The 27,562-nt window shown below is 34.8% G+C and overlaps 1 protein-coding gene across 4 annotated transcripts in view; it reads left to right on the top strand.

Moving 5' to 3' along the window:
* Window positions 1-27,562, top strand: part of ZCCHC7 (zinc finger CCHC-type containing 7) — a 246,933-nt gene that overhangs the window by 213,238 nt on the left and 6,133 nt on the right. For all 4 annotated transcript variants that reach the window (XM_069576155.1, XM_069576153.1, XM_069576154.1 and 1 more), the window contains 2 exons: window positions 302-337; window positions 23,564-23,659. In XM_069576155.1, the coding sequence (XP_069432256.1) occupies window positions 302-337; window positions 23,564-23,659 (132 nt within the window). The remainder of the gene's footprint in view (window positions 1-301; window positions 338-23,563; window positions 23,660-27,562) is intronic.

The raw sequence follows: 27,562 nt of genomic DNA, 5'->3' as shown, positions 1-27,562 counted from the left end.
AGTTTAACTGAGTTATGGCTCTTAATCACATCTTAGTGCCCAAAACTTCTAACCTGAAAAGAAAAAAAGAGAGAGAAAACTTTGTTACTGGCTTTCTGACAATGGCAGGGAGTGTGTTAAACCAGTGTAAAATTCAATTAAACTGTCTAGCCAGGTTTTTGAAGCTGAAATGCAGACCCTTTCTGTTAAGCTTCTTATTTTCCTGTGACCGACACCGGTGGATGCTGGGTTATGCCAAAACCAACAGGCTGTAAAGTACCTTGTTTCATGCTCGCAGCTGATCAATATTTTTATTTTCCAGGCTTGCCCAGAAATCTGGAGGCAGTATCACCTAACGGTGAGTAGAAACACCTTTTTTATTTTCCCCAAGACCTAGCCTATTTACCCTTCTCTGAACTGTTGACCATAAAATATAGACAAGCATCTTCTACTGGAAGATAATAAACATCTGAAGCATTTTTGTACTGAGAAAGCAATAATATACTTTTTCTCTTCTCCCCTGCCCACTACTCTGTCCTTTATTTTCCAGTTCTTGAAAGATTTTCATTGTTTTTTATTACTCACATCATTTAATGATTACATCATGGTATTTCTCAGTTTTCCTAGATGACATTCATTAAAGGGGAAAAGTATGCTAGGAGCAAAAAGGAACAGTAGTAATCCAGCAATCCAGTGTCTTTAAAATGTTGTATTATCTACAGTCCACAAGCATACTATCCACACTATGTTCCATTATAATTTTTCTGGCTTTACCAAAAGCTTTACACATTATATTTTAGTGAAGCTAGAAAAAACTAGGATATCTTTCACAGAGAACAATTCAGCTGTCATATCCTTAAGCCCTTCTTGACTTATTCAAAATGTATAAATATCTTCTTTATACCATTCAAGTTATTTAATTCTTTGGTTTCCTTTTACTATGATTTTAGGCCACGTAGAAGCAGAAAACATAGTCTGCTGTGGAATCAAATTGACTAAAACTCAATATTACGAGTCAGTTTATTTTTAATATTTAGCTTAAATAATTTCAGTAATTCACCATAGACCCACTAGTCATTTCTTTTAATGTATTAAATATGTTGTGCTGAGCAAGAAACAATAAAAATTACTCTTGTACTTACACAGTTATGCAGTATATTTAAAAGCAGTTCTTTAAAGTTTAACTTACTAAAAAAATGTTTTTTGTTTGTAGGAGGACATAGTAAAATAGAAACGGTATAGTTTTTACAAAGCATGTCTTCTTTCTGCTCTCCTCTTAAGAAATAAAAACAAACCAATAAGTCGACTCAGACTATCAGTGTGCCTGTTACAAGCCCCAGAAGTACATCAGGTGGTTTGTTTTCACATTCTGTTGTCACTGTTTACTTTGTTCAAAGATTCTTGGTAGAAAGCCGTAATTCCTCTACTATCCTCAATCCCAAATTGGGTTTCATTAAAATTCCTTAGTGGTATCCCCTACTCAAAAATAAATACACACACATGTGAGTGAGCAGATGCACACACACATATACACACATTACACATATATGTTACAGATATAATGCATATGAACACATTATGTTTGTGTATAGGTAGCAGTTTTTTTTATCCTAACACACTATGGTGAAATTCTTAGCCTAAACTTAACTGGAATTAAGTCATGTGTTATACTTTTCACTCTTTGGAACTGTATAGCAAGTTTTCATCAGCATTTTTATTAAGTAATAGCCTAATGTATATGACATTGCATTAATTTTCTGTTTTCCTATAAGTTAGAGAATTCCAATCATGAAAACTTGAAGTGTAAGAAATAACTATTTTAAAACTATTCTTTTCATTATTTGCACCTGTATTTTTTTTTTATATAACTGTCATAGAAGGATAGAAACCAACGTTTGGTATAACATATATTTTAAGGTTTGTTTAATATTGTAGCTTTTGAAAAACATAAATTGTAAAAGGAATAGTTAGAAAAAAGTAAAAACAAAATGAATTTGCCTTTGGAGAAATCACAGTATATTCTATCTGTAGGTTTAACAAAATCATTTTGAAAAGTTTGTCTTAAATCTGGGATCATGATTAATTTTTCAAAATAATATTGAAATAACTATCACAATTCTAAATTATCAAGTTTCAATTAATAAGTAAGTGTTAGTTTCCTGTGTACGCATAAATGCAAAACAAGTATATTTATAATCGTGTACATCAGTCCAACTAAAATAATTATGCATATAGGCAATATCCTAATGTGTGCAATTAAGCAATATTTAATCTTGAATAAAAGCAAGATACATGATGAGTTTAGTCATCTTCAGCTCTTTTACTAGGCGATGGACTGCCATCTATTGACTCATAGTAGCCCTCACACATGAATGTGGCGTCAATCAGGGCAGTGACCAACTAATGAAACCCAGGTTAGAACTGCTATTATATAGCCATTTAAACTAATCTTCTTGAATTTGGATATTTCTACACATAATCATTGATTAATTTCTTTTTCTAACCAAAACATGCCCATTTCTTATTCAGAATGAACTATGCTTTCTTTTTTAAAGGAAGAAGTGGATTTGTATATCTAGTTTAGAAATGTTTACATTTGAGAAGTTTTTGATTGCATTTATCTGACTGCCAGTCAGTGAGGATAGAAGGATATTTACACAATCTAAAGTTTAACTACTACAATTTAAGATCTATCCAGGAATCACTTTCTTTTAAAAAAAAATCTATAGGTTAAACAGTTTTATTTCTCAAACACACAGGATAGATGGTAGAGTTGACTGGTTTAAATGAGCCTGTGAAATCAAATCAGAAATTCCTTAAAATACATTCTGAAATAATAAAATTAAAGAAGTATTCACTATTTTCAGTAATTTCATGAGAGGTCAAATAAAGTCTCCTTTATAACTTATATCTGAATAATAGCTTTTTAACCAGACTTGACTAGACTCATTATATTAATAAAGAAAAAAGAAATAAGACCATCATCCTAAAGGGTGCATCCTAATAAAACTCTGGCACTACATATATTTATGTATATATATATATATATATCCATATTATAACAGATATTTGGCTATGTCATTTTTCTTTATATTTTTTTAGTGGCTATAAAATTATATCATATTTAATGACTTTAGATTATCAATTTGTAGATCTGCATGGGAAAAAGAATAATATATGATTTTTATTTAGCAGTTAAATAATTTTTCTGAATAGTTTATGTATTTACCTCCTTCAAAAAATGTTTAGAAAGTTTTTTAAATCTTCAATAATATAGCACTGTTCTTGTATTTTAATTTCTGTAATATTTTCAGATTTTGGTAAAGGCTAACTTTGAATATTCTTTTTCATCTTGTAGATAACTCATTCTAGATTTTAAAAATTTCCCTCTTTAACTATTCAAGAAGGAAAGTCCCTTCCCCCATCCCCTGTCATTTCTAGTCTCATTTGTATTAAAAATCCCAGGCCAAAATGGCCACCAACAGAGTTTTACAACCAACAGAATTTTTAACTAGTAGAGGCTATAATTTGACATGTTTTAGACATTTTTTTGTCTTGTTTTAAATCTACTTACTTTAAAAAGTAACCAGGAGTTTGCTGTTTGAGGGGCAGATGTATTAAGAGCCAAAAAGGACAATACATCTTTTATGTTTAATTTTGTGCTTGGATTTCTTTGTGTGCATTGTTAAAATGGGTTACAACCTACTACCTTTTATTTTAACTAAAAAAAGTTTAAACAGGAAGCAAATGTGACCTTTTTGAAAGAATTAGGTTTTGAGTGTTTCTTTATATATAATGTTTGAAATACCTAGAATTCAAAAGCAAAATACTTGCTCTCAGGGACATGAACAGAAAGGAATAGCTTCCATGTCTTCCTTTCTAGTCTAGGAAAGGCTTGTGACCTGCGTTTACTAGAAATTAATAGTGGTCTTACCTGAACTAATTGAATGCCAGAGTGTATCTTATGGACCATCACTAACAATATCATTTCATCTTGCCACTTAGTTTTCTCTCCTTACTTGAAAACATCAATTTAGAAATGTGTTCTTTGGATTTTCACAGTATGGAAATAGGAGTTTGAATGTTACTCTCTAAAACATTCTCTGCCATACATTGAATAGGCAACCCTAAATGCCAACAGATTCAAATTTAACTTTAGGACTGTGTTTTATAGTCCAGAAGGAAGGACCAAGAAAGTGGAATTTCATTATGAGGCAACAGCTATACAAAGGCATTTATCCTGGAATTGTTATATCAGTTAGGGTGGGTGACAGTTTTCTACCTGGCTAATATTAAAATGGAATATATTTTAATTAACTTAAAATGTGAAAAAAAATGAAGAGTTAAAGGAGATTCAAAAAGTCAGCCTCAAGCCAAAACCTTTTCTTTTCATGGACAGAAATCTCTCTTTTTCTCTTTCTCTCTCTTCATTGACTATATATTGGGAATCCTAAATCTCCTAATGAGAGCTTCTTGGCTACATAAACAGAACTGTAAAACCCACAAGAACCCCATCCACACAGCAGATATCAAGTGCTAGGACTTTGATTTTTCTTCCATGTATGTGTGTCTATGGAAGTAGAACTGGTTACATACTGTGCTTTAAAATGTCAGATACTTCCAAACAGAGTGATAACTAAGCCTCACTCTATTTTAGAATTATTTAAGTCACCTTTTTCTTCATACTTTTTTTTGAAGCCTGGCATACAAATTATCACAAACTAAGACTTTATAAATTCATTTTGGAGGCCCTTGTTTTGGTCTTTCAGTTCACTTTGCCAGCTTCCTTAAGAACTGGGAATACTCTTGTTTAAATTGTAGGGCTCTTTCCTCTGTGTCTTGAATCACTATGGTTAAGTGTTGTTATTAAGATATTACATCTCTGTAAAATTTTTTGGAGTTTTAGTTTTTATCAAAATGCCCTTAATCATACTAGAACACTACCATAAATGTGAATGTACTATGCTCTGAGGACTCAGATGGTACATGGGTGTTTTGTAGTGCCTCAGGGCCATCTTTCCATTGTAGTACTAGAAAATAAATCATGCTGCTTTCTGTTTCAGGTTAGCTTTGGTGTCTGAATAAAAAGAGTTTTCTGAATAACCATTGATGACTTATTTTCTAATATTCCATTTTGATAGCAGAGATAGAAAATATATTTGTACAGTGACCAAAATTTTTAAAGATTTTTTCAAATGGAAAATTTATGTGAGTACTTTAATATTTACTTAAACACTCACCTTGTTCTTAAAGAATTTAGTGTCACCATTTTGCTAATAATTTTTTAGTTCAATCTAACCATGTTTTGAATTTAGTATAAAAGATAATTACGACATTTACAGAGTAGGTCAACTGATTTTTTTCACTAGCATGTTGGACCACATTTGCTAGAACTTATCATTGGAAGCAATTGGAAAATGCAATTTCAAAGCAAATGAAACCTGGAATTATCAATCTCAATAAATGAGATTCATTTAAAAATAAATACAATTTGCCAAATCATCAAAAAGCAATTTTCGAAAGCTTCTGTAATAGGAAGGGGGAAAAAGGTGAATGTTGTGAATTATAAATGCATATGTTATTTTTACTCTCACAGTGTTTCATCAGACCTCTAGACATTGTATATATACAAACTTATTTTTTAATTTGAGTAGAATAAATTATTTAGATTTGAATATAGTTTATTTCTATTTATTAAAGCACATGAGAGAGCCTTCATATTTTTATTTTGTCAAAGGAATATTGAGGTGTCATCTCCTTCAGTGAGAATGCCCAACTTACTTGATTTCCAGTATTTTAATGCAAAAATTAGTTTGTTTTAAATGAGGAATCAATATGGCATATTTTGAGTAGTTGTTTTAATATATTTAAATAATATCAAGTGCTTTATGAAAATAATTCTAATATAGACTTAAATGTTTCAGAAGAAATGAGAAGTATGCAGCATTCACACAATTTAGAAAAGATTCTTTATGAATATTTTGTCCAGGAAACAGCTGTGTTTTTGTCATTTTCTAAGTATCTTTAATGTCCTAATCACCCATTATTGTGATTTCTGGGTTTTTTTAGGTAGTGCATGTTGCTAATAATAAACTAATTGAATCTTAAGCTCTATTATAAACTTCCTTTCTTCAACTGACAAAAAAACATCACTGTGCTGTTTGTATGCCCCTTAGTGGCTAGGAGCAAAGTCTATTACATAGAAGACATATATTTACTATATGGGCTTCAAGTTTTACTTTCATTTTAGAATTTTAAAGAAATACCTGTTGCGGTTTATATTTTCTTATCTGTTAATAAATGTTTCTCCTAAAGATTATAGAAACATGGAAAATGACATTTGGGCTTTTTGCTACTCTTTTTTTCTTTTCCTTAGTGTGTTCACCTTTATACTTACAAAGGAATTATAGTTAGGCAATTTCTTCTTGATACTTAAATTTTATTGAAATTAAATCTCAATTTCTAAGTATTTATAATTTTAGCATGTATAACATTTTTAAAATATTTTCTTTCTTCTCCTTAAAAAACATACATCATTCATATAATCCCAAAGAAGACGACATTATGTTTTCCTTTGAAGCTCTACACTTTGAAATATTGTTCCAAATATGACAAAAGTTAATGTAAGCAGAGAGCCTGAGAATTTTCCAGATTAACTTGATTAAACTTCAAGATTCATGAAGTTTAATACTGCACAATAATACCTAGCTTAATAATAAATTAGAATTTAAAAATCTGAAATGTTGAATGCTTATTCTTTGTCATGTTAAATACATGTTAAGAGTATAGAATTATTAGGTAGGACAATTTTAGCATATTTGAGTGATTATTATTCATATGTGCTTTGAATGGGTGGTTCATACATTCCTTAAATATATTCCAGGTGATTGAGTTTGTCATGATCTTCTCTGGACATTTCAATACAAGAATAAAAGTATACTGGACCAGTGATATTTGTAGTAAGCATTCCTTTTAGTAGTCATGCATGTGAATGACATGGTAGATTACAGTAATTCCTAACAGGTCTTAACTGTTTAGGAATCGATTAATCAAAATCATGATCAACTATAACCTTTAAAGGTTTTGTTCAGTCATTTGACTAATCTTCAGGAAAAGGCTCCTGAAAGAACCCCTTGACTTACTGACATGAATAATCTCTCTCAATTAGTGTTATGTTTTCTGTTATGATATAAGATACAGTTGTAAACTTAGGTTGAATTAAGTTTAATATTTTAAAAGCAGGGAGGGAGGTGGGAGGGGGGTTCATGTTTAGGAACGCATGTAAGAATTAAAGATTTTAAAATTTAAAAAATAAAAAACTAAATATATATATATATATTTTAAAAGCAAAATCTCTTGAATTACTATAAGTTCATGGATTGCTGATAAACCCAGATTTTAGACTTGGAATTCATTTGCCATTTGATCCTCACATACCAGATAGTCATGAGAGTTATATTTTTGTATATTTGCAGATATTTTCTTCTAGCTATTTTGAGTTCAGCAGTGGTCCTCTAAGACCAACAACTCTGGTTTTTTAGAAATATCTAAATTATTATATGAAGAAAAATGCTACATGTTTAGAGGACAGTTGAGCAAAAATATTTTTTTTTAGTATCTTTGGAATTAAAGTAGATCTCCCCCTTAATTGGTATACCAATAGACTACTAGATCACATTTGAAAAACAAGAATTATTCACTAAGAATGTTCAGAAATCCATGTTAGCTTTGTAAAAAGGATTCATTGTGTAAACCAATTGTTAATAAAGCTATCCCAGTATTTTAATTCCTCTTTTTCAAAACTCATACAGAATTAACTCTTAAATAGATTTTAAGGTCACCTTTATAATTTTGTAGTATATTGATGTCTATAAATACCAGTTTTACATAAGTATTGTTCCTTTACATGTATTTGTGGATTATCCCACATTTCTTTTCAGTTAAGGGAACTAAATTTTGAATTGTTCCTTAACTATATTTATACAATAAAATCTTAATTCCCTCATTCTTAAATCACTCACATTTCATTTATTTGTCTTTATACCGTATTCCTTCTCACATATTAAACTCTTTAGAAAAATGTACTGTAAAATTGGGGTGAAAGGGTAGGCTTATTTCTGAGGAAATTACTAGGAAATGTTTTAATCTAATATAGGGGAAAGAATGCCAGCTTTGGGATCAGACTTTGGTTTAAATTATAACTTTATGTTATAACTGTATTTAGCTGTGCAAACCTAGTTAAAATATTTCCCTTTTGAGATCCTCAGTTTCTTCATCTGAAAAATGGGTATAAAGCCTTCTAGGGTTGTTGTAAGTATGCTGTGAAATAATAAATGTAAAGTACTTTGCACAATACCTAACACACAGCCTATGTTCAACAGCCTATATCCAATACAGCCATCCCACAGATGACTCACTCCTGTAGAAATAAAACACTGGACTCAGATTATGTATTTTAAAGTCTTAATGACCCTTTTCATGTCTGTCTCCTAAAAATGTTTCCTCTTTAGAGCTGTTGAAATGAAATCCCCATAAGCAGTGTGTTTTCTTAAAATTATTTATCTCAGTTTTCATTTTCTAGTTATGCTCATCTTTTCTAGAAATATAGGTAACTTTGAATTAAATATAGCAGATTATTTTCTTAATTTGATTTGCCTAAAAATCATTATAAAGACTTTTTAAAAGTAGATCACAAACATATTTACTCCCTCTCTTAGTGAAAATGATGATATAGAATGTGTACCATTACAAAGATAAAATGGTATCATTTTGAAAAAGCACATTGTTAATAAATGTATAATTCTTAAGTGGTAATGTCAGTGTCATCTGAATATAGTTATCTCTCATAAGCAATTATAATACTTTCTACCAAAGCTAGAGAGTTTATGTTAATCAGATAAAAAATGAAGCAAAATAGCATATCAATTTTTGCCCTTCAGGTAAAACTGCTTCCTGTGCCTTCATATGACTGATGCCAGAAACCAGCCTGATTTCACAATGAAATATTGAGTTATAAGAGCTTGGTCAGTTGTTCTGAAGACTCCCACCCATATTCTCATATAGGTCCAGCAGAAAGGACAACAAAAAATTAAAACACTTCCTCAATGGATGTGATTGATAGTCTTTCAAAGAGCATTCCTATTCCATATTCTTTATTTTAGGACAAGCAGGAGCTAAGATGGAACATATTGTAAAAGCATTACTTCTCCCGCTTTAAGGAGGTACTTACTGCTGTGGAATTCTCTACCTTTGTGGCTGGTGGCTAAGAGTATTTCAGTAGGATAAGCATGGGTGGGCTATCAGCAGGGGAAGAAGTATGTGTTGTAAGTCATGTGAAGTTATGACAAAAATGAGAATCTTGGGGCTTATTTGGATCCCCTGTGTATTAGCTAATAAATATAATAAAGCTGTGGTTCTATTATTCTACAGTTTTTCAGTGGGATAGTGTATATGCAATTATATGCAAAATATATAGGCAGATTTGAATATGTTAAGCACTGCATGTGGTTGGAAGATGTATATTAATGTGGTTTCTGTGTTTTATGATCTACCCCAGTAAACATTCACATAAAATATCAATGGATTCACACATGTATGTTTTCTTCTCTTTCCCTTCCCCCCACATCCTGTCTCCATGCCCTCCTCATCCCTCCACCCTTCATCAAAGCTTGTGGTCCTTTTCCATCCGTGTACTAAAAGGTTCTTTGTAAACCAGGCCATTTGTCCATCATTGTTTGGGGTCCAAACAGTGGTAAGATACCCTGTCACCGATCCCGCGTGCTATGAATGGCAGCTCCTCTCCGGACAATTGGCGGAGGGGCCGAGAAATATTCCTGAGAGGATTATTTAACCTTTCAATTTAGAGGGCACAAAGCCCAGCTGATTAATGAACTTTCTGATGGGCACTGATAAGCGGATCTATTTCTTTATTTCCGCTAAAAGTGATTCCTTCTCCTGTCCATATTACTATAATCTTAAACATAAAATGTGGCAAATAGATTAAAAAACAGCACTAAAGAGTTTATCTGCCTGGCAAACTGAAGGAGCTAAATTAAAATTGGTAATGACAGCAGTGGCTCAGCCTCATATATGGTTTTTAAATGCACTGTGTATTTTGAAGAGACTTATTCTCCAGCACGACTGGTAATGACTGCTTTTGGTGCACAGTCTGGGGCTGGCTTCTGTTATCCCCACCCCACCCCACCCCCCACCCCCCAAAAAAAATGAGTTGTGTTATCTGGATGGCTGCAGACACATACGCATCCCCCTTTCTCACTGCATGGGCAGACAAGGTCGATAGCATTACAAGGTATTTGTGGCAGTGCTTGTTTCAGTTTTCAGAGCTGCCAGTTTCCAGGCGGATTTGAATTACAAAAGAAGAAGCTGGCATGAAAATTGAAAGGTTTTATCGGCTGGTCTGAAGCCTCATAGCACATTGCTTATTTATGCAGTCCATTTGCACCAGGAAATATAAAAAGGAAATACATTTTTAAAATAAGGCCATAAAGACCCAGATATGTTTAAGATGGCAAATAAAATATAGATACCTATAATATCTTTCCAGGAAACGATTTTCACTTAATGTTGCACATTACTTCAGAAGAGCATTTATGTTGCTGTCATAAATTTGTGCGTTTGTGTCACTATGTAGGTAGTCTCTGGGGATTAAGAAAGAAGCCTTTGCTAACTTACTTTAAAATTAAAATAGACGGAGGGATAGCTCTGCAGTTTGAGAGCTACATTGGAAATATTTAAATAGGGTGGTAAATTAAACTTAAACTAACATTTTTGCATTCCATGTAAAATTAGCTATGGCCCAGTGAATAAATGCCACTGCCTTTGGAGAAAATTGGGATGCTTTTTAAGCCATGAAGATTTGGAGCATTCAGAGGGTAAATTACTGTGATCCTTACTGTCTTGCATATGTTCATTGTTCTCTGCTTGCTGAGGTTTTCTTTTCTGTTGTTGGGTTTTTTGGGGGGAGGTCAGGTAGGGTTAGAATGTCATTTACAAAAGGAAAAACCATAAATTAATAAATTTAATAGCTCCTTATAAAACTTATGCTTCATTCATTTTAGTCTTCAAATATATTGTCTGTTAGATTTTGCCTAACACTCAACATTGTGAATATATTATCTGTTTGGGAGTTATACCAACTGTTTACCCCTGTCCTTATTACTGTAGTGTAGTTTTGACTTGAAAAAGATACAGTCATGTAATCCCTTACACTGTAGGCTACATAAAATAAAGATATAAGTATACAAACATACAGTACTTCAAGGACTTGAATACTTAATGGTCTTGCCACACTGGTTATTTGCCGCCTTCAACCCACTGGCTTATAAAACTTAAGAGTATCCAAAAGAGGGATAGGGAGGCAGTTATGTGTACATAGGAAATTTCAAATCAAATTTCAAATCAGAATAAAGCAACACACTTTATTTGTTACAGTTCAAATGAACACTGTTTTAGAATTCATCTTCCAATAAAGCAAATTGCTCTATTATTACTCTCCGCTTAACCATGAGAGATGCAATTTTTTTTTTTTTTTTTTTTTTGCAATTTTCATTTTCACCAGTGTCTGGTACCTTTCTCATGTTTTCATGACCTGGACTAATTACTTCATGTAGTGTTTTTTTAACAGAGAAAATATCAAAAGCATACACGTCTGCTGCATGCTAATGATGTGCTGTACATTTTTTCATGAATTTTCATAAGGATTTTTTCTACGTAGCATGTGTGGCTTAATGATGTAATCACCCGATAGACTAGAAAATGCTCCAAAGGAGACGTTACGGTCTGTTGTGTACATAATACATGTTTCAAAAATCTGCCTAATTAAGGAATTACTCAATGGATTGGGAATCTGTTGGGTACATGACATAGTTTTTTTAACACATCGAAAATACAGGTATGTCATTATATATGGTGCTTTTAATGGAATTTTTAGGTTATAAGGGAAATTAATGGCAATGTCTGATGGAATACAATTGAATTCTTTTTTTTCACTGAGGAAAAACAAAGCTTAAAAATCTTCATGAAGGAAGCTTTGTTTTAAAATAATTTCAAAGCCTTTAGCTTGAGAAGAGACTTTCTTCCCAAATCTCTCACAGGGAAGTAATACTATGAATATTTGTCAGAACAGTATGCATATAGAAGGTTTTGTTCAAACCGTGGGTGGAGTAGACCTGGAGTTCAGGTTGCTAGGTGTGAGGGCCCACTCCAGAGAACCACTGAAAACAGAGAACAAGATACTAGCCTTTATAGGATAAGCAGTTTTGCCTTTTCACAGACTCAGCTTTGGTTCAGTTCACTGCAAAGCTATTTGCCCAACTTTAAAGTCTTTCTTTGATTCTTTTAGGCACCAGCTGTGATTTTCCTTGAATGTATACCAGTTACTTTTCTGTTGGCATTTATTTTGTGAACAACACCAAAGGAAAGGGAAGGCATCCATTCTTTCCGTGACTACTTTTCAAAAACTAAATAAAATACTTAGAATACTATATCTGATTTTAGAGTTGGTGGTAAAAATATTATCTTTAAATTGGGGGAGAAGTATGTTTTAATTTTTTTTTTAATTTTAAAATCTTTAATTCTTACATGCGTTCCCAAACATGAACCCCCCTCCCACCTCCCTCCCCAGAAGTATGTTTTAAATTCCAACTTTTGTTCTGTCCAAATGTGAAATTCATGCCATTAGGTCACTTCAACTAGTGGACTTTGACTATGTGGGCAAGCTTTCGGATTGCTGGAACATTTTCTTGACAAATCCTATTTGATTACTTGAGTTGGATATTTTAAAATACATGAATATTGGAAGGAGTCTTGAGCTGTTAGTTTATTAAAAGAATAAATTAATTGGAAATATTTTTGAAAGAATAAGGTAGTTCTCAAGCATGAAAAGCATAATTGATTTGAGAGGTATGTATACAGATGTTCAGGAGGACTGAAGCTAAGCTCAGTGCTTTACTCAGTGTTACATTTGGTCATGAATATATTTAACTTCAAGCACTTAATGTATTTGCTTTTTAATCTATATTCATATAACAAATTAGATTAATAAAAACATAGTCTAATCTTTAAGCATATGTATGATTATAAAAATAAGTCTATTTTGTATTCACAGGAGTAGAAAATTCCCTTTAATTAATGAAATTGATTGCAGATCCTATATAGTAATGAGCTTCAGCTAGATACAAGCCCTCATTGGATCAAAGTCAGTCTAGATAAGGGCAGCCCAAGGTCACAGAGGGAGATCCCCAGCAGGTTCATTTGCATAAAAAATTACTGTTAGAAATAGGATACTGAGGTAGCTCTGGCGTTTTGATCTCTTGGCCTTTGTCATGGAGATTCCTGGTAGTGAAGGGAGTAAGGCCAGTGTCCCAGATAATGATTAACTGTTTTAATGGCATTCATTCATTCATTCCACACTAACTACTCATGCAGAAAAAAGGGTTATGTAAAATGACATTAGAAGAAAATCATTTGTAATCGTTGCATCGGGCTGCACTTTGAGGAGACATTAGGAGTAAATCCGTGGCGTGGTAGGCTTATGCTTTATCTTCTGATATTTACTGAGTTTACTGGTGCATGAAAAGCTTTTAGCAAGAATAGCAGATGGGATGGACCTTTCATAGGTAATGCTATCTACCAGGTTATTACTTCTATATATTGATGGTAAAGTAATCTCCAAGATATCACCCTACAAATACAGATTATTTAAATATCTGTAACCAAAAAAACAAAAACAAAACTGCTTTCATAAATAGTTAATTTGGTTATCCAGTGGGTCAGTCTTTAGGTAAATCTTCTAACTTTAAAAAAAGTTCTAAAAAACTACATTCATTCCCTTGCATTTAACTTTTTGTCTGCAGTATAGATATGTATGACGGAACTTTGAACTTAGAGCTAATCAGTTGACACATTCTGCTTTAAATTGGACCTTTACCGTTAATTAAAAATAAAGACATGCTCCAAGGCAGAAGTATTGAGTAACAGATTTCTATTTCTAACACTTTAAAGAGCTGTAAGATTTTTGTTAGGTCATAGTATGAAAACTTGTCTACTGGAAATCGTTATTGAGTTTTCAGTACTGTATTTTCTAATACAGAAATGTTCTCTAATTAGGTAAGATCTAGGCTGATTTCATTCCTATTAAGTCCTAGTACATGATAGCAGCAGATAGCATTTGTCATGTCATTTACTAATTAATTATTGCAAAAGTTTGAATTTCCATAGCACGATATAAATACTGTTGCTATTTTTATTATAATAATAGAAGTTTTTAACTAGTGATATTATTCAGATGAATGAACATTCAGATGTTTGCATTCATCCAGGGGCATAAATGAACAGTGGGACTAAATATGAAGCTTTTTGAATGAGATTACTTTCAAAATAAAATGTGTCAACATTAAACATGATTTTAAAATCTTGATTAGAAGGATTTCTCTGTTCCTGGTACTATGACTGATTCCTATTCTCTTTGTATTACTAATTCCTTCCTGGTTCTGCCAGAGTACATCACTCACCCTCAAGGTGAAGTATGAGAGCTTACGAAGCTGTATTAATTTTTTCAGCCTTTTTAATATATAAAGGCATAATTTTATGAGTTCTCCCTTAATGACACAAAAAACTTAATATTATTTCCCAAAGTATCCAGACTATTAAAAATAACTAAAATGTATTGGATGCTTACACATGCATTATCTGATTATTAATTTATTAATACTTAGTGAACTCCTACTATACATCTAGGCCTGTTCCAGGAGCGAGGGTAAGACACTGAACAAAAAAACAGACAACATCCCTGCAAGTTAGGGGACAGGCAAACCAAATAAGTAAACAGTACAGGTGTCAGATATAGTGAGTACCTTGGAGTTTTTTTAAAAAAAGTAGTGAAACAGGATAGGGAACACGAAATGGAGGGAGCTAGCAGTGTTAAATAGGGTGGTCAGGAGGGCCTTACTAAGAAAATGACATCTGAGCCAAGACTTGAAGGAGGCAAAGGAGCTTAATTAACCATGCTTGTCTGGGGGAAGAGTGCTGCAGACAGACAGAGCAGCATTGGTACTCTGCAATTTCCTCAAACTTAAGCAATAAAGTAAACTCAGAGAAATTCCATTGAGCTTTTGCTGTGTATCCTCAATCAATAGCAGAGTTTCAGTATTCATGTCTACTTTAAATAGTTTTATTGGCTGCATAATTCATTGTCACTTTCTAAAATTTTGGAGGCTGTAACATCTATTCATTCACCAGGTATTTATTGAGCCTGTGCTGTGTTCTAGGTGAGATATTGGGAGACTTTTTTTTTTTTGTCAAGAGCCAGATAGTAAATATTTTAGCTTTGTAGGCCACCCACTGGTCTCTGTCATAGTTCTATCCATATAGCATGAAAAGCAGCCTGGCTGTGGTCCAATAAAACTTGACTTAGAGACATTGAATTTTGAATTGTGTATAATTTTCACATCTTACAAAATATTCTTTTTTAAAGATTTTTAAACCGTTTATTTTTTCTATTCTAAAAATGTGTTTTTTATTACAGACCTCTCTCCTAAAATGGATTTAATATTATCCCTTTCTAATTTTTTATTTCTTTCAACTTCACTGAAATATAATTAAATTTCAGTAACCATCACATATTTAAAGTGTACAGTTTGATCAGTTTGGATATATATATGCAAATCTGAGAGGCCATCAAAATGTATTATTTATTTATTAATGCATTTAATAAATATATTATTATTTTTGGCTGCACCATGCAGCATGGGGGATCTTCTTTCCCCAACCAGGGATCAAACCCGTGTCCCCTGCAGTGGAAGCACGGAGTCTTAACCACTCCCAGTGGTTTAAAAGTGCTGAACTATTTTAAAATGTTAAAATCATTCTTGGGCCATACACAACAGGAAGTGGGCCAGATTTGGCCTGCCAGCCATGGTTTGCCAACACTTACTCTAGAATCTTGGCATAGGGATGCAGAGTGGACTAGATGAAGATCTCTGTCCTTAGCATCTTGCATTCTAGGAATAGGGAGGCAAATAATAATGAATAACCAGTTTAGTATATTAAAGGGTGACATAGGAAAAGGGGATCCAGAGCACTGTGGCCTCTACTCTGAGAGGAAGTGACAGGAATGAACCACTGAAGAGTTGTGTTGTAGTGTGACTTTCTTTGTGTTCTGTACTCCCAGGGAGAAGCCAGAAGTATTGTAAGGGGTACAGGTGCCCCTGCATATGAGGAAGTCCCTGCTTGTATCCATACCAGTCAAGTTCCAATGTCTGGATATACTTGCTAATTTGGTTCTCATCAAGTCCCCTCATAATTACTTCCTTATCCTTTTGCATAGGATTTGAACCAATGGAACCTTTACTCAGTGAAATAAATATAAGCGAGAGTATTTTCCTTCCCATGAATGAATCTAGAAATCTTGGCTCAGAGATAGATTGTCATGTATCTACACAGACACAGAGAAACTTTTAAACATAGATAAGTTTTCCAGAGAACATTTATTATTTGGGGGATGGATTATGCTATCATTGATTATAGTCTGTGCTAACAGTCACTAGTTAGTTGTTGAGTACCTACCATTAGCTTCACACTAGCTTCCCGTGCCACTTAAATCCAATGCTTTTCACCCTCATTTATGATCTGGTCCCTTTTCAACTCTAGAACCTCCTTTTCTCCCAATTTTCCTTCACCTACCACACTTCCAAGTTATAGATATTTTTCAGATACTCAAATATAGCAAGTTTATGCTCACCTCAGGACTTTGCACTACCTGTTCCCATGCCTTAGGCCTAAAATGCTATTTCCCCAGTCATCACATACTTGGTGGGGTTATTATGAGAAATGACCTTCGCAGTGAGCGTTCCCCCATACTCTGAGTCACCACCAGTGACTCATTTACATAATATTTTAATTGCCTGTATACCATTTATTACTATCTGATACTCTCCATGAATGTGTATTCTTGGTTTTATCTGTCTTTCACCACTGGAGATGCGAGTAGCAATTTTTGTCTTGCTCACTGCTCCATTAGCTACTCTTTTAAAAAAAATTATTTATTTTAATTGGAGGCTAATTACTTTACAATATTGTGCTGGTTTTTGCCATACATTGACATGAATCAGCATGGGTGTACATGTATCCCCCATCCCGAACCCACCTCCCTCCCATCCCATCCCTCTCGGTTGTCCCAGTGCACCAGCCTTGAGGGCCATGTTTCATGCATCGAGCTTGGACTGGTAATCTATTTCGCATATGGTAATATACATGTTTCAGTGCTATTCTCTCAAATCATCCCACCCTCGCCTTCTCCCAAGAGTCCAAAAGTCTGTTCTTTTTTTTTAATATAAATTTATTTATTTTAATTGGAGATTAATTACTTTACAATATCGTATTGGTTTTGCCATACATCAACATGAATCCGCCACAGGTATACACCTGTTCCCCATCCTGAACCCCCCTCCTTCCTCCCCCCCCATCCCATCCCTCTGAGTTGTCCCAGTGCACCAGCCTCGAGTGCCCTGTTTCATGCATCGAACTTGGACTGGTAATCTGTTTCACATATGGTAATATACATGTTTCAGTGCTATTCTCTCAAATCATCCCCCCCTCGTCTTCTCCCAAAAGTCCAAAATTCTGTTCTTTATATCTGTGTCTCTTTTGCTGTCTCGCATATAGGGTCATCACTGCCATCTTTCTAAATTCCACATATATGTATTAATATACTGTATTAGTGTTTTTCTTTCTAACTTACTTCACTCTGTATAATAGGCTCCAGTTTCATCCACCTCATTAGAACTGATTCAAATGTGTTCTTTTTAATAGCTGAGTAATAATCCATTGTGTGTATGTATTACAACTTTCTTATCCATTCATCTGCTGATGGACATCTAGGTTGTTTCCATGTCCTGGCTATTATAAACAGTGCTGCGATGAACATTGAGGTACATGTGTCTCTTTCAATTCTGATTTCCTCGGTGTGTATGCCTGACAGTGGGATTGCTGGGTCATAAGGCAGTTCTATTTCCAATTTTTTAAGGAATCTCCACACTCTTCTCTATAGTGGCTGTGCTAGTTTGGATTCCTACCAACAAGTGTAAGAGCGTCCTTTTTCTCCACACCCTCTCCAGCATTTTTGTTTGTAGACTTTTTGATAGCAGCCATTCTGACTGGCGTGAGATGGTACCTCATTGTGGTTTTGATTTGCATTTCTCTGATAACGAGTGATGTTGAGCATTTTTTCATGTGTTTGTTAGCCATCTGTATGTCTTCCTTGGAGAAATGTCTGTTTAGTTCTTTGGCCCATTTTTTGATTGGATCATTTATTTTTCTAGTATTGAGCTACATGAGCTGTTTATATATTTTTTAGATTAATTCTTTGTCAGTTGCTTCATTTGCTGTTATTTTATCCCACTCTGAAGGCTGTATTTTCACCTGGCTTGTAGTTTCCTTCATTGTGCAGAAGCTTTTAAGTTTAATTAGATCCCATTTGTTTGTTTTTGTTTTTATTTCCAGTACTCTGGGAGGTGGGTCATAGAGGATCTTGCTTGTGATTTATGTCAGAGAGTGTTTTGCCTGCGTTTTCCTCTAGCAGTTTTATAGTTTCTGGTCTTACATTTAGATCTTTAATAGATTTTGAGTTTATTTTTGTGTGTGGTATTAGAAAGTGTTCTAGTTTCATTCTTTTACAAGTGGTTGACCAGCTTTCCCAGCACCATTTGTTAAAGAGATTGTCTTTTTTCCATTGTATATTTTTGCCTCCTTTGTCAAAGAGAGGATGTTCATAGGTGTGTGGATTTATCTCTGGGCTTTCTATTTTGTTCTATTGATCTATATTTCTGTCTTTGTGCCAGTACCATACTGTCTTGATGACTGTAGCTTTGTAGTATAGTCTGAAGTCAGGCAGGTTGATTCCTCCAGTTCCATTCTTCTTTCTCAAGATTGCTTTGGTTATTCAAGGGTTTTTGTATTTCCATACAGATTGTGAAACTATTTGTTCTAGTTCTGTGAAAAATACTGTTGGTAACTTGATAGGGATTGCATTGAGTCTATAGATTGCTTTGGGTAATATACTCATTTTTACTATATTGATTCTTCCAATCCGTGAACATGGTATATTTCTCCATCTGTTTGTGTCCTCTTTCATGTCTTTCATCAGTGTTTTATAGTTTTCTATATATAGGTCTTTTGTTTCTTTAGGTAGATTTATTCCTAAGTATTTTATTCTTTCGTCGCAATAGTGAATGGGATTTTTTTTAAATTCTTTTTCTGTTTTCTCATTGTTAGTGTATAGGAATGCAAGGGATTTCTGTGTATTCATTTTATATCCTGCAACTTTACTATATTCATTGATTAGCTCCAGTAATTTTCTGGTGGAGTCTTTAGGGTTTTCTATGTAGAGGATCATGTCATCTGCAAACAGTGAGAGTTTTACTTCTTCTTTTCCAATCTGGATTTGTTTTATTTCTTTTTCTTCTCTGATTGCTGTGGCTAAAACTTCCAAAACTGTGTTGAATAGTAGTAGTGAGAGTGAGCACCCGTGTCTTGTTCCTGACTTTAAGGGAAATGCTTTCAGTTTTTCACCATTGAGGATGTTTGCTGTGGATTTATCATTTATGGCTTTTATTATGTTGAATTATGTTCCTTCTATGCCTGCTTTCTGGAGAGTTTGGATCATAAATGGGTGTTGAATTTTGTCAAAGGCTTTCTCTGCATCTATTGAGATAATCATGTGGTTTTTATCTTTTATTTGTTAATGTGGTGTATCACATTGATTGATTTGCGAATATTGAAGAATTCTTGCATCCCTGGGATAAAGCCCACTTGGTCATGGTGTATGATCTTTTTAATATGTTGTTGGATTCTGTTTGCTCGAATTTTGTTAAGGAATTTTGCATCTATGTTCATCAGTGATATTGGCATGTAGTTTTCTTTTTGTGTGTGTGGCATCTTTGTCTGGTTTTGGTATTAAGATGATGGTGGCCTCATAGAATGAGTCTGGGATTTTACCTTCCTCTGCAGTTCTCTGGAAGAGTTTGAGTAGGATAGGTGTTAGCTCTTCTCTAAATTTTTGGTAGAATTCACCTGTGAAGCCATCTGGTCCTGGGCTTTTGTTTGTTGGAACATTACAGTTTTTATTTCCGTGCTTGTGATGGGTCTGTTAAGATTTTCTATTTCTTCCTATTTCAGTTTTGGAAGGTTATGCTTTTCTAAGAATTCGTCCATTTCTTCCAAGTTGTCCATTTTATTGTCATATAGTTGCTGATAGTAGTCTCTTATGATCCTTTATATTTCTGTGTTTGTTGTGATTTCTCCATTTTCATTTCTAATTTTGTTGGTTTGATTCTTCTCCCTTTTTTCCTTGATGGGTCTGGCTAATGGTTTGTCTATATTATTTATCTTCTCAAAGAACCAGTTTTGTTGATTTTGGTGTAGTCTCCTTTGTTTCTTTTTCATTTATTTCTGTCCTAATTTTTATGATTTCTTTCCTTCTACTAACCCTGGGATGCTTCATTTCTTCTTTTTCTAGTTGCGTTAGGTGTAAAGTTAGGTTATTTATTTGATTTTTCTCTTGTCTATTAGTTAATCTTAGAGCAATATCTGGCGTGTATTAGGCACTCAATAATTATCTTTTGTGTGGTTTAAGGAAAGTGTATACAGATGCTTATGCCACGTGCCTCACACTCTGATAATTGTCACTGATGGAGGCATCAGTGGACTTAGATTTTGCTCTGCTTGTCCCCTTCTTTTCTCCCATACACACTGTGGTTTCTTGAAAAAGTCATCTATATTCTGTTCTTCAGCATCTTCCTACTTGTAATAAACCCCTTACAATCTGGCTGGTGCCTCTGCCTCTCAAATGAAACTGCTCACACCAGTTGCCAACAACGTCCTGGCTGCCACATCTAATGGATTTTGTAGTCTTTGTCGTATTTGATTCATCTGTAGTGTTTGACAACTTCTCCATTCTGCCTTCACATCCATGGTACCATCTTTTTGGGTTTTATTTCTTTCTCTTAAACCATTATGTGCTTATGGTTGCAAATTTTATGTCACATCAAATAATATCTTTTAGATGGAAAAATTATTTCTCCTTGCTAACTTCATGTCTTCCTAGCACTCTGCTACCTGAACAGATTTGTAAGCCACTGAGCAAGAGTGGTACATGCTTCTGTGCATACCTGTTAAAACTTCATTTAATGGCTTTTTGCTAGTCTTAATTCATGACCCCCATTTTTCACTGAAGGATGTATTTGTTGGTTGTGTTTTTTATTATATCCCAATTTGTAATAGCTGAAATTGTAAATTCCGTTTTGTATTTTCAGTAGAAAGCATCTTTCAGGTTACTGTTATCCTCCAGTTTTTCATTTTAGGAAACAGGAGCTAAAAGTAAAGTTGTTTGAAGAAGGTTACTTTTATAACCTATAGTTTATTTTTGTATATCAAGAAAATAAAACATCCACAATCTACCTATTTGACACATTAAATAACAAAGTTAGTTGGCAGGCCAATTAGTTGGCACTCTTGTTGGCACCCAATAAAGAATACAAGAAATAAACTTATTCAAGTTTAATGTCATCCATCCCGTCTCCAAAAATATGGGGGGGAATTAGTTTTTTCTCCTATTTAAAGCCCCTGCCTTTTTCAGGAGTTTTGCTCTCTCTATCCACTTTCTGTGTCTTCAACTTCTCCATCTCTACTAGCTTTCTCACATGTTCAAATCTCTTGCATTCTAGTAACAAACTCTGCCAAATCCTCTCCCTTGGTCCTGACTGATCTTATTTTGCCCCTTCTTATATATGCTTTATAAAGCAATATATACCTACTCTCCAGGCTTCCCTTGTGGCTTAGCTGATAAAGAATCCACCTCCAATGTGGGAGACCTGGGTTGGATCCCTGGGTTGGGAAGATCTCCTGGAGAAGGGAAAGGCTACCCACTTCAGTGTTCTGGCCTGGAGAATTCCATGGAGTCCATGGGGTTGCAAAGAGTAGGACAAGTAGGACACAACTGAGCGACTTTCACTTTCACCTACTCTCCACATTTCTTCAACTTCCATTCATTTTTTAGACATTTTTTATTATGAAATGTAATATATGTCCTGAAAAGTGCATCAAACATATGTGTACAGTACTTAGTTATATAACTTCCATTCAAGTCATATGACACCAGTGTGTTCAAAAATAGAAAATTACCACTACCCTGAAACCCTCTGTGCTCTATTCTCTCCCCACAGGAAGTAATCACCATCCTGGCTTTTGTGGGTTATCATTTCCTTGCTCTTCTTTGTAGTTCTACCACCTTTGAGTGCATCTTCTTCACTCATTGCCTTCTATTCTCTCTACCTTCCCACAGATTCCAGAGTTCTCACAATGAGATTATCCATGAACAATGACAAATCTCATGGGTGTTTCTCAGTTCTAATCTCACTAGGCCTCTCTGCTATGTTTGACATCATAGATCAGTTCATCCATCTTGGAACTACTCTAAGGTATATGACTGTTGTCTCTGTGGCTCTGTGTTCTTTAACCTCTCCTCCTTTGTCTGTCATAGGCTTTTCTGCCTGCCCCTCTTGCGTTGCTGTGCTCAGGGGTTCCATCTTCAGCTCACTGCTGCTCAATTGGCCGTGGTGATTCTGAACACTCCGGTCATTTCAGCCTCAGCTGTTGTGTAACTTACTTTCAGATCTAACCTTTAGCTCAGAACATGTTTCCTAAACTTTATCTTAAAACAGATAACTTTCTGGTGGACATCTGTCTCAACCTAGATGCTCAGTATCCAAAACAGACTTGATCATCTTTCCCTCTAAATTGACTCTGCCCTGTTTTCCTACCTTTTCTCAATCAGTTGTTGATACTACTACTCACTAGTTCCCCCAAGTTAGAAACCTGAAAAGCATCCTAATTTCTCCTTACCCTCTACCTAAAATTTTCTATTTGATATATGCCTAATTCTTTAAGAGTAAATTTAAATTTTATATTTCAAGAGAAGCTTTACCTGAGTTCCTCATCCCATCCAATAATGGATCCCTTTTGTCAGTCCTTTAATACTTTGTATATGCTTCTATCACTGTGTTTACATTGTTTGCCATTATCTATTTATATTCCTGGGTCAGGCAGATCCCATGGAGAAGGAAATGCAACCCACTCCAGTATTCTTGCCTGGAGAATCCCATGGACAGAGGAGCCTGGCAGACTAAAGTCCATGGGGTCACAAAGAGTTGGACATGACTTAGCGACTAAACCCATCTGTTTATATGTCTGTCACATTCTACTAGGCTTTTATTCTCCTTTATCTGAGATACCTAATACATAACACAGTCACAGTATTGGGCACAACACCGAGTGGAATTGAGAAGTGAGGAGGCTGAGGAAAGCACATGTTGATGTTAAAAATAAAAGAATTGTTATCATGTTACACACTTTAATCACACAGAACCATCTGAATATGGGTTCTCCACACTAAATTGTAGGAGGCAGTGTTTCTAAGGAATCTTTTACCTAAAAAAAGTTCTTTTGGAAAGTATGAGGTTTTAGTTTCCTTCTGACATTCCCTAAATCTTCACAAATATTCATTTTGCAGACCAAACCTGGACCACCCAAAAAGCCAAAGACCCCTTCTGGACAATCAGCCTTGGTGTATTGCTACAACTGTGGGCAAGAAGGCCATTATGGACATGTAAGTTTAAGTGGTAATTTGGACGTAAAGCATTCTGTTGCTCAGGAGTGGTTGCTGAAAGGTGAACTTGAAAAGAATAATTCTAAACACTTACTTTTTTTATATATATAAACTAATATCTTGAGGTAAGACCTAAATATATTTTCAACTGAGTTACTTCTTCCATCCCTACCACAGAAATAGATCTGACAGAGCACGTTCATATATTTGTTTTAAATATACTTGCAGGTTAGTCTGAAACAAATACAGCTCATAGAATTATTCAGACAAAATATAGTAGTTAATAGGTTTACAATTCTCAGGAATTTCAAGGATTGGTAGTACTTTGTCCCAGCTGAATCGTGATTTTAGATTTTCTACATAGTTCTCCACTGTCTCTGGTTTCCCCTGGTATTGTGTTCAGTTAAATCTTTACTACTCACATGCAAACCCCAACACTCACTGGTGGAAGGACAGAGGGGTGCTTCCACCCTATCCCACACATGCTCAGCCAGCCTGCCCACCCCACACATGCCCAGATTCCCTGTCCCACCTGCATATTTCCTAACCCTAACTGAAAGGGCCAAACCTGTGTTATAGATGCTGAGGTGTCAAAGCAGAAGCTTGTTGCTGTAAGGTGGGAGAGAGACTCCTAGCCAGTTATTTCATTAAGTATGAATGAGCAACAGCTCATTGCAGAGATGGGATGCAGTAAGAATCGATTCGCAGTCTGGGAATCTTGAGGAAGAGGAAGAAAGGTGGTAGCACAGGATATAGAAAATCTGTACTGAGAAATATACTCCCAGTCTCCACATAGGCTTCTAACAGCCTAGAAGCCAAAATAAACTGATATCAAATCAGATCTGATGACAGGAAGTGGAAAGCATACAAAAGTAGGGAGTCCCCAAAATGGCTACAGGTATGAGCAGTAGGATGGAGTGGTATTACAGATCACATCTTGAGTTCTGACCATGGCATTTCACCAGTGCAAGACCCTGGGTTAGAGCTCTATGATATGGAGAGAGAGAAAAAGTCTGGAGAAGAAAAAGCGTGGGACAGAGTCCATCAACAGATGATGCTTTTCTTCCTCATTGGGACAGTATGACTATGGAGTGAGGGATAGAATATGAAAGCTAGGATGGAATTCTGACCCTTAGTTGTAATTTTTGCTGTACTACTGACAACCATGTGACTTACACTGTGGGTGCTGGGGATGGGGGATGGGGAATGAGGAGTTAGTGTTTAATGAGGACAGAGTTTCAGTTTAGGAAGATGAAAATGTCAGGAGGTGGATAATAATGAGAGTTGCACAACAATGTGAATGTACTTGTGTGACTGATATAACTTCACTTTTGTAGAGCTCACACTGAAAACCTAGTTACAGAATTTTCAATTTTTTTGAAAGTTATCATCTCCAGATCTTTCTCTGCTCTGTGTACCTTGTTGCCAAAACTCAGATGTTGCTAATACTGTTCAGTGAATGTTTTCACATAAGCAGTCCACTGCCACACAGATCACATAGATGTACCATTTATGCTTGCTTACCTTTTTAAAGCAGAGGGGTATAATTTTAGCATTTATGTTTGTTCAATTAAGGAAAAACAATTATAGTTGAACACATACCGCTTGCTAGTCACTCCTGTTAATGGAGATAGGAAATATATTAAAATCATTTGGAATTTATCCCTGAAATCTAGATTTAGATGATTTTTAATTCACAATAAAGCAAATTTGGCAGCCTTATCACTGCCATAGATGAAGAACTCTAGATTATCGACACTAATGAAGAAGATCAGTGGTGTGGCTAATCCAGAATAGTAGATAAATTATACACCCAACTATCAATTGTCTGTGCTAATGGAGGGGACCAGCGATGTGGATAATCAAAATATAATTTACATGTAGCTTTGGAAAATGTTTGTAGTACTATAAAGCTCTGTATAGCCACATCAGTCTAGACTGTACAGGATCCAAATAGGAGACTGTGTAGGTAGGTAGTTAAGAGATGTCTGAGGATGCCTTCCCTTCAGTTTCAGAAATTCAGCTGTACAGATGTTAATAAATAGCTTCTTCATGTGAAAGATACTCTAAGGTAAATGTGACTGCTCCCTTCTCTAATTCCACTCTCTCTTTAATTGGGAAGGGAGGGATGATCATAAGCAGCTTGGTATGAGGCAAACTGATAGAAAATGGTGGTCACTGTATAAGGAGACCACTCCAGCAGGATCAATGGGGTGCTGGGAGTATAAGAGCACTAGTACCTTTTTGTAATTGTGATTTGCTCTTAGGCTTCCAGGCTGGGTTGTGGGTAAAGAATCCACCTGCAGTATAGGAGACATTTGAGATACAAGTTCAATCCCTGGGTTGAGAAGATCCCCTGGAGGAGGAAATGACAACCCACTCCAGTATTCTTGCCTGGGAAATCCCATGGACAGAGGAGCCTGGTAGGCTTCTCATTTGCTCTTTATATTTTATAATTAGAATCTGTCTTAGTCCATTCAGACTGCTATAAACAAGCTACCATAGACAGAGTAGGCTTATAAACCACCGGAATTTATTTTTCACCAAGATGATGGTGCAGAATCAGTGTCTGCTGAGGGCCGCTTCCTCACTTTCTTGCTGTGTCCTCACATGGTAGGAAAGGATAGAGAGCTCTGTGGGAATCTCTTTAAGAGTTCCACCCTCATGATCTAATCACAGTCCCAAAGGGTCTACCTCCTAATGCCATTACCTTGAGGTTTAGATTTCAACACATGTATTGGGTTGAGGGACTGAAGCGACTTAGCAGCAGCAGCAGCATACCAGAATCTTAGACCTAAATCTTTTATGGATATCCTTTATTCTGGAAACTTGGTGCCACTGTGGATAGAGATTTATAAAAGCAATTCTCTATGTTACCATGTAGGTTTGCCTCATAACTTTCAATACCCAAAAAGAATCAGAAACTCAACAGCAGGTTAAATCTAAAGATAGTTGGAAGAAGGAAATTATAATGAACCAAATTACTGAAATAGAAAACGAGATTAAATAGCATCATCAAAACCAAAAGCTGGTTCTTTGAAAACATTTTCTTTTCAAAAGAAGAGAGACAGACTTCTGGCAAAGCTTCTCAAAGAAAAGGAAAAGATACAAATAAACGATAGGTGAAAAATGTAAACAGCTTGAAATACAGTATAATTTTTAATTATAGGCTAATACTGTATAAACTTCATGAAGTTCAGCATTAGGGACTTCCCTCGCCATCGTGTGGTTAAGACTCTGCTACTGCAGGGGGCATAGGTTCAATCCATAGTCAGGGAACTAAGATCCCGCTTGCCACATGGCCAAAATAAAGTTCAGTGTTAAATCTGAAAATTAAAATGAAATAAATAACTATGGAAAAATATGAGCTAATCAAAATGACTGAAGAAGAACAAACCTACATGAAACAATACCACTAAAAAGATTGAATTAATAATCAAAATTCTTCCTACCAAAATATACCAGAACCAGGTAGGTTTGTAGTCAAGTTTTACCAAACATTTATTCAGATAGATAATCCAAAAGAACGCTACTCGACTTATTTTTTGAAGCTATTATAACCTAAAGCTACTTCAAAATATTTACAGAATGTTACCATTTTTATGAAATCTGAACACTTCAAACTTATAATGTTGTTTATTGACATATTTATTAATAGTAAATTAATAGTAAAAGTATTAAAGCATGAGAATGGTAGATACCAACTTTAAGACCATGGCGGCTTCTGGAAAGGGAAGGAGATAAATGGGAAGTGGGAAGGACAGTTACTCAGAAGATCTCAAGTCTATCATTAATGCCCAGTGGGAAGAGAACTGAATTAACGGTAAATGTTGATTTTATAAAGCTACATGGTTAGGTGTAGATTTCTATTACTTTATTTTCTGTACTTTAGTATGTATTTAG

Source organism: Ovis canadensis, chromosome 2 (genome assembly GCF_042477335.2).
Source record: "Ovis canadensis isolate MfBH-ARS-UI-01 breed Bighorn chromosome 2, ARS-UI_OviCan_v2, whole genome shotgun sequence".
NCBI lineage: Eukaryota > Metazoa > Chordata > Mammalia > Artiodactyla > Bovidae > Ovis > Ovis canadensis.
Note: the sequence above shows the minus strand (reverse complement) of the source record. Positions and strands in the feature narration are given on the sequence as shown.